Source organism: Poromitra crassiceps (assembly GCF_964638095.1).
Source record: "Poromitra crassiceps genome assembly, chromosome: 18".
NCBI lineage: Eukaryota > Metazoa > Chordata > Actinopteri > Beryciformes > Melamphaidae > Poromitra > Poromitra crassiceps.
The window spans coordinates 5,941,005-5,949,840 of NC_139636.1; the positions used below are offsets into that span (position 1 = coordinate 5,941,005).

The following is an 8,836-nucleotide window of genomic DNA, read 5'->3' on the forward strand; positions in this document are numbered from 1 at the left end:
TCTTTACCTACTCTTCCCAGGGTGTTGGCACTGATCAGGAAGTTCCGTCTTGGTTTCCACGATGTCCAAGTTCTTCCGGACATCTACTTGAAACCGCAGCCTGGGAAGTAAGGCCACCAAAACCAGAACCAAATTGCTGTTACACTCAAACGCATCATTCACATCGCTTCAATTTTAAGTTTCTTGACCCTGCGTAAATATTCCCTTAGGATTTGGAATAAAGTTTTGATGTCGTTAGTTTCATCATTATGATAATTATGGCTAAAAATTAGGGTTAGGGTCTACCAAATTTGATGGAAAACTTAAACTCATCAGAATATACAGAAAACAAATAAAACACAGTTTGTGTTTTATTTGTTTTCTTTGTTTATTTTACATGATTACTGACTTTCAGCAATACCTATTTTATCCCCATGTTGTGTCTCTGTGCACTGCAGTGTTGATCAGTTTGAGAATATGCTGGAACCCTTCAGGCTGGAGACCAACCCCAAGGAAGGCGCAGATTCTGGGCCACAGAGAGGACAGGAGCAGCCCTGGTTGATCACTGACCAGGATTTGGAGAGGAACAGAGCCAAGGTCACTTATACAGGATAGATACACACAAACACACACGACACACCAATGCATGCTCAAATCAGTGTAGTGGGTGAGTCACTATATCTCCAGTCCAAGTTGAGGTTCAACTTCAAATACATACATCTGCATATAGCACTTCTACCATTGTGAAGAAAGAAATACGACCAACACTTCAAACCTCCCACCATTTTCTTTCTGTTTCTGTCTCTCTTATTTCCAACTTCCTAAAATCGTACACTTTTCTCTGTGTAATTCAGTCTCTCCATCAGATCCGTCTAAATGAGGTTCTGCAGGACTACTCTAGAGAAGCTGCCTTGATTGTCATGTAAGTGTTTCTTCTCTTGAGTTGATGGAAGTCCCTATGAGATAGTAAACAGTGAAGAATAGCAGGGAGGGCTTGGAAATACATGGCATATCCTTATCCCTTGCAGCAACTACAGTAGGAAGTATAGCTAACTTATTAATAACTTATTAATTATCTTTTGTAGATTGTCATTTTTTTTCTAAGTAGCTTTAGTTTAGCAAACTACATTCCTCCAACTTTGCTATAGTTCAACTACACAACACTGCTGGTGCGAGTCTGTATGTCCTGTCTGTGACTATATGTGTGTGTGTGTGTGTGTGTGTGTGTGTGTGTGTGTGTGTGTGTGTGTGTGTGTGTGTGTGCGTGCCTGTGTGCCTGTGTGTGCGCATGCATGAATGTGTGTCCTGACAGCACCATGCCAGTGGGAAGGAGAGGCGTGTGCCCCAGTACTCTCTACCTGGCCTGGCTGGACTTCCTGTCACGTGACCTGAGACCTCCAGTCCTATTGGTCAGAGGGAACCAGGAAAACGTTCTCACCTTCTACTGCCAATGAATGCAATATGTCATCAAGTCTCATTTAGAGATCGTGGATCACATTTATGACTCAATATAATCCTGACACTTTTGTCTGGATTAAACCATTAGGCATGTTTCATGTCATTTGTTTCCCTTCACTTTTCCCAGCATATTTTAATGATTTTTTCTCCCTCCACATTTTGTAAATACTACAAGTGACCTATAGAAGTGACCTTATGTAGGAATCATGATCTGGTACAGATTAGATCTTTGATCCCTTGTTTATTGTGATTGAAATGATCTGTTCACGTTTTCTGACTACATTGTCACCTAATTATGTGCACATGTAGCACACATATATTGCGGCAGTAACAATATGAGTTGGATATATTTATTTTGGATTAACAACACATTTCAGATTATGTGAAGATGTGTTAAAGAAGACTGAAAGAAAGTATGATGCTTTGAAATTAAGAACACACACACGCACGCACGCACGCAGACACACACACACACACACACACACACACACACACACACACACACACAAACACACACACACACACACACACACACACAAACACACACACACACACACACACACACACACCCTACCCCACCAATCACATCTAGCTAAAGGCCTATATATATGTATTGTATAGTATGGTTGACAATGACAGTCTATTTTGATTATTATTTTCTTTCATAATAAACAACATTGATTCCATTTGCGACATCTTTCCTGTGTCTTTTGGGGCAGCAGGGACACTGACGGACCACGCATGTGACCGACCACACAGTGAAGTGGTCGTGACCATGGTCAGTGCGTCTGTACGCTGACTGCGATGTGAGGTTTCTACAAAGCCGTCATGGCATTATTTTCCAACTGAGCTGAGCGGCCTGGCAGAATGAGTTTGTCTTCATGGCTGAGCTGCCTGAGGAAATGTGTTAAATCAATTTAAAAAACTCTATTCGAAATTATTTATCTCCCATGCATATCTAAAAAATAATGTGTCTAAGTTCTAGCTCTTTCCTCCTGTCGTTCGTTCAGGGTGCCCTAGATTAACTTACATGGTATTTTGTTGGCTTTGTTGTGGCACAGGGGAATTCTTGCATCCATGTAATCACACAGACTTATTCCTGTTAATTCTTTTATTCTCTTCACTGGAATTTTCCCATGTCTCCTTTATGTGCATCATTTTCCCATGGTGCAGCCGAGGGCAACACGAGCCAAACTCATGTGAGTCAGTCAGTCAGTCAGTCAGTCAGTCAGTCAGTCAGTCAGTCAGTCAGTGAGGTGATGCACATCGTCAGAATGCACACAGAGCGTGGGCCTGTAACTTACGGGATCTGTGCTTGTTTTCTCCTACACTCGGTTTCCTCTGGTGAAATAGAGCCACAGGGAGCAATAATTTCCTCTTGCCAGTAAGTTATTGCTAAGGGCATCATTTCATCTTCCGCTCAATAACAAGCACAATATTGTTCTTTATTATTGTCTTTTATTTGCTACACAGCATTTCAATAGATGTCTGCAAGATCCGAGTCCTCACTCGATTTGGTTGCACCTTTGGTGCTCAGCCATTGCTGTGATGATTTTGCTCTGCATCTTTTCCATGTTTTTTTTTTTTCTGTCGATGACGTTTCATTTTCTTTTGTTAATATTTCCTTTGTCAAGTCAAGTCAAATTTTATTTATATAGCACCTTTCATACACAAAGGCAATTCAAGGTGCTTTACAAAAAAAAATAATCGAAAAAACAAGCAGCAAAGCAATGCACATATAAAAAAACACATAAAAAACACAGCCGACAGTTTTAGTTAAAATATATACTCAAATTAACAAACATGAAACATTATTTCTGTTTTAAATAAGTTACAAGGCATTCTTCAGTATTATTATTACATGCACAGTCCATTTGTTGGAAATGTACAGGAATCTTTTTTTTTAAATTACAGGCCGAGAGAGGCAGTAGTTTAGTAGCAGTTAAAAGCAAGAGTAAACATAAAGGTCTTTAGCTTGGATTTAAAAATAGGCAGAGTAGGGGCAGATCTAATGTGTTCAGGGAGTTTGTTCCAGTTATGAGAGGCATAGTGGGAGAACGCGGCTTCACCATGTTTTGATTTGGTCCTCGGGACAATTAGTAGACCAGTGCCTGAAGATCTCAGGGATCTGGATGGTTCATAGTGTAGAAGCATTTCAGAGATGTAGTGTGGGCCTGACCCGTTGAGAGATTTGTAAACTATTAGCAGAATTTTAAAGTCTATTCTAAGATTTACTGGCAGCCAATGCAGGGATTTGAGAACTGGTGTAATGTGTTCAGCTTTCTTGGTTCTTGTTAGAACTCTAGCAGCCGCATTCTGAATGAGCTGTAGTTGTTTAATAGCTTTTTTGGGAAGACCATTGAAAAGACTGTTGCAGTAGTCTAGCCTGCTAGAAATGAAAGCATGAATTAGTTTTTCAAGATCTTGTTTGGACATATAGCCTCTAATCCTTGCTATATTTTTTAGATGATAGAAGGCAGATTTTCTTATAAGCTTGATGTGGGAGTTGAAATTTAGATCAGAGTCAATAATAATGCCAAGATTTTTTACCTGGTCCTTTGGCTTCAAAGATAGGGATTCGAGGTGAGCAGTAACTTTGAGCCTATCTTCTTTTTTGCCGAAGACAATTATCTCTGTTTTGTCTTTATTAAGTTGGAGAAAATTCTGGCACATCCAATCATTAATTTGCGCAAGGCACTGACACAGTGTCTCTATGGGGGCATAGTCATCCGATGAGAGGGCTATGTAGAGTTGGGTGTCATCTGCATAGCTATGATAAGCTATTTTGTTTTTTTGCATAATTAGGCCCAGAGAGAGCATATAAAGGTTAAACAGGACAGGACCTAAAATTGATCCTTGGGGTACCCCACATGTCATTTTGGTTTGTTCAGATGTGTAGTTGCCAATGGAGACAAAGTAGTTCCTGTCTTGCAGATAAGATCTGAACCACTCTAGGACCGTGCCGGAAAGCCCGACCCAGTTTTCCAGTCTGTCCAATAGAATTTCGTGGTCAACCGTATCAAAGGCAGCGCTGAGGTCTAGTAACATTAAGATTGAGATTTTACCTGAATCAGTGTTCATTCGGATGTCATTTATAACTCTGATAAGCGCAGTTTCGGTGCTATGATGGGGTCGGAAGCCTGATTGGAAGGGATCTAGGAGATCATTGGAGGATAGAAAGGTATTGAGTTGTTGGTAGACAGTTTTTTCGAGTATTTTGCTAATAAAGGGAAGATTTGATATTGGTCTGTAATTGCTGATTATAGAGGGGTCGAGGCTACGCTTCTTAAGCAAGGGCTTAACAACTGCAGTTTTTAGAGATTTTGGAAAAATGCCTGTAAGAAGAGAGGTATTAATTATCTTCAGTATGTCGGTCGCCAGGCAACTGTAGACATTTTTTAGAAAGCTTGTTGGCAGGGTGTCTAGGCAACACGATGAGGATTTAAGGCCTCGTATCGTTTCTTCTAGTTTCTTATGGTCAATGACATTGAACTGAGTCATGTTAATTAAGCACCTATTTTGTGGGTGCGGCGGAGCCACATTTGTTCTTGATGTGGAAATAGTTAGTCTGATATTTATAATTTTATCCCTAAAGAAGGTCGCAAATTCATTGCATTTGACATTGGATAGAAGATCAGGGGCAATTTGTGGGGGGGGGTTTGTCAGCCTGTCAACAGTGGCAAAAAGAGTGCGAGCGTCATTGGTGTTTTTGCTGATAATGTCGGAGAAGAAGAATTTTCTGGAATTTTTTAGTTCCTGGTTGTAGGAGTGAAGACTATTTTTATAGATGTCATAATCGATGTGAAGTTTAGTTTTCCGCCATTTGCGCTCGGCTTTCCTACAATCTCTTTTTTTGTTATTTACAGAGGGAGCGTTTCTCCATGGTGCTTTTTTCTTACCGGAGATTAGTTTAGATCTAATGGGAGCTACAGCATCAATAGCCTTTAGGGTTTTAGAATTGAAGTTATCTAGGAGATCATTGACAGAGGCTGAGGAGAGGGAAGGGGCCAGCGAGAAAGCCTCCATGAACCGTGTGCTAGTGCTCTCGTTGATGTGACGCTTTTTGATGGTTTTTGACCGAGTAAGAGCGATAGGGGTGACCTTGAGTTCAAGAAAGATACAGAGATGGTCGGACAGAGCAACATCACTAGCTGAAAGAAACGATGACTCAAAGCCCTTGGTGATAAATAAGTCTAGGGTATGGCCTCGATTGTGAGTGGGCCCAGAGACATGTTGTAACAGGTCAAAAGTGTCAAGGAGGTTATTCAATTCTTTGGCATTATTATCATTGGGGTTGTCAATATGAATATTAAAATCTCCTGCAATAGTTAAACAGTCGTGTTCTATGGAGATTATAGAAAGGAGTTCTGAAAATTCATCAAAAAAACTACTAGAGTACTTAGGTGGTCTGTATATAATCAGTAGTAAAATAGAGGGAGAGCACTTCAGAACAACGGCCAGATATTCAAACGATGAAAAGTCGCCAAACGATACCTGCTTACATTGAAAAACATCAGAGAAAATAATAGCTACTCCTCCCCCCTTCTTACCGACTCTGGGGGCGTCAATGTAGTTAAAGTTAGGTGGGGCTGACTCATTAAGAACATATTCCCTGTTGTTTAGATCAAGCCAGGTCTCTGTGAGGAACATGAGGTCCAGTTTATGACTCGTAATCAGATCGTTTATTAGAAGCGACTTGCTTACAAGTGACCTAATATTTAGCAGTGCAGCCTTGATACTTACATTGCTGGGTTGATTTTGTAAATGCTTTTCGGGGTGTCCCTGGAGAACAGATACTAGGCTTGGTCCTGGAACAGGACGTGCTGAGAGATAATCTTTGTTTGTTCTGTAGCTAATCAGGGTGGGGATAGCTAGACATTTGATCTTTTCATGATGCTCTGTGACCTTGTTTTTGGGGCCGGAAATGATTTTTTCAGTTTTCGCCTTTGGGGCGGGCAGGGAGATTGAGCGAAAGGTGAGCGGGTGGGAGGGGGAGGTGGTTTTGAGGGTGGGGGGTCGGAACAAGGAGGTCTTGGGGGTGGGGAGGAGCGAGGGGGTCTTTGGGGTGGGGAGGAGCAGGGGGTGCTGGCTATGCTGGCATGAGTCTGTTTAGCCAGTGTGTTCATGGATGGAGAGGGCTGATTAGCCAGCTCATTTAAGCGAGGGGGTCTTTGGGATGGGGGGGGGCGAGGAGGAGGAGGTGTTGAGGGTGGGGAGAAGCAGGGGGCGCTGGCTATTCTGGCGTGAGTCTGTTCAGCCAGTGTGTTCATGACAGATGGAGAGGGCTGATTAGCCAGTTTTTTTAGGCCAGGAGTCTGTTCAGCCAGTGTGTTCATGACAGATGGAGAGGGCTGATTAGCCAGTTCTTTTAGGCCAGGCGGAGGGGTGCACTGCAGGCCAGCTAGTCCAGCGTCAGCCCGCTCAAACAGTTTGTTGGAGGTGCGGAGCGGGCTAGCTAGACTAACATTAACCTCCTCAATCAGCTTGTTCATGCCAGCTGAGAATGGCAGTAGGTGGAGGGAGGGGGAAAGGGAGGAGGGCGATGAGAGGGAGGTGGAGGAGTGGAGGGGGGGGGGCAATGAGGTCTCCAAGGAAACAGCTGAGGGGGCGTCGCCCCCCGCCGGGTCCAAGGAAACACCTGGGGGGGCGTCGCTCTCCGCCGGGTCATCAGGCCGTTGAGCTGCGGTGAGGGGCGAGAAGAGGGAGGTGGGAGAGTGGAGGGGAGGGAGAAAGAGTGGGGAAGGGGGGGTGGAGGAGAAAGGGGGGGTGGAAGAGAGGAGGGGAGGGGAGAAGATGAAGTCGTCGTCGTTTGGTGGAGCGTCGACCAGTTGAGCCACGGCGTCGACCTGTAGAGCCAGGACAGCTGCTGCAGGAGGCGCGGCGTCGTCCTGTTGAGCCGCGGCGTCGAAATGTCTGTCTGTCGAAATGTCTGTTCTTCCGTGGTGGCTATCGCTGCTCATGCCAACTAGGTTATTCAGTTCTAGGCTACGCAATTCTTCTTCTCCAAAGAAACTGCTGTGAAACAGCTGGGAACAAAACACATCACTTTCTAGGTGTGCAAGAGGAGTTAGCATCTCAGAGCTACTTGACACCGACTGTTTAGAGGTGTGTTGTATCTTGTGAAGAACAGTCTGTCTACAACATCCTATACACTTTAATGAACCATTTGGTGTGGCATACCCTCCCTCACCTGTGAGGGTGCGAGGCCCTAATTGTTCCTGGGAGCTGATTCGACAAGCAAGGCTCCAGCGATGAAAAGGCATGATCGCAGTAATTATTGATGACAGCAATAAATATAAATGATCGGGTATTATGTTAAAACTAGGTGTAGGCCAGTATTGTCTAGTTGTGATTTAGTGTTCAGGGGGATGGGGGCTGTTCTGAGCTGCCGTGGGTCCTGACCACCTGACCGACCACACACGGGGTCCGGACCATGGTCGGTGCGTCTGTACACTGATCATAAGACGAGGAGGAACACTGACGGACCACGTATGTGACAGACCACCTGACCGACCACACACTGAAGTGGTCGTGACCATGGTCAGTGCGTCTGTACGCTGACTGCGATGCATTAAGAGGAGAAGGAACACTGACGGACCACGTAGCCTACGTGACTGACCACCTGACCGACCACACACACACACTAAGTGGTCCGGACCATGGTCAGAGCGTCTGTACGCTGACTGACGATGCGAGGAGAATGAACACTGACGGACCACACTGACCACCTGACCGACCACACACTAAGTGGTCCGGACCATGGTCAGAGCGTCTGTACACTGACTGATGCATTTTGACGAGAAGGAACACTGACTTCTCCTGGTCAGACCACACTGACCAGCTGACCGACCACACACTAAGTGGTCCGGACCATGGTCAGAGCACCTGTACGCTGACTGATGCATTGTGACGAGAAGGAACACTGACGGACCACGTGACAGACCACACTGACCACCTGACCGACCACACACTAAGTGGTCCGAACCATGGTCAGAGCGTCTGTGCTGACTGACCATGCATTAAATTGAGAAGGAACACTGACGGACCATGTGACAGACCACACTGACCACCTGACCGACCACCCACCAGTGGTCCGTGGTACAGTGACGGACCACACCAACTGGTCCGGACCATTCGCTTTAGCGCCCCCTAGTGGTACAGACCAATGGTCTGTACAGACCACTGAAATGGCTACAAGGGTGGCATAGTCATCTGGTCACATGTCAATCTGGGAGAATTACCACTCTACAGAAGTAGTGCCCGGCCGGAATCTGAAATGCCACCAAATTATTATTTTCTTACTGTCACTGACTTGACTAATAACTAATGAATGAATCAATTGTATCACACACACACACACACACACACACACACACACACACACACACACACACACACA

At 44.6% G+C, this 8,836-nt stretch overlaps 1 protein-coding gene across 1 annotated transcript in view; it reads left to right on the forward strand.

Moving 5' to 3' along the window:
* Window positions 1–1,433, forward strand: part of LOC310792479 (solute carrier family 12 member 3-like) — a gene marked incomplete at both ends in the record, with an annotated part of 14,734 nt that extends 13,301 nt beyond the window's left edge. Inside the window, 4 exons of the mRNA XM_083654161.1 lie at window positions 21–107; window positions 438–576; window positions 834–901; window positions 1,292–1,433. Coding sequence (XP_083510287.1) covers window positions 21–107; window positions 438–576; window positions 834–901; window positions 1,292–1,433 — 436 coding nt within the window. The remainder of the gene's footprint in view (window positions 1–20; window positions 108–437; window positions 577–833; window positions 902–1,291) is intronic.
* Between the last annotated feature and the right edge of the window lie 7,403 nt (window positions 1,434–8,836).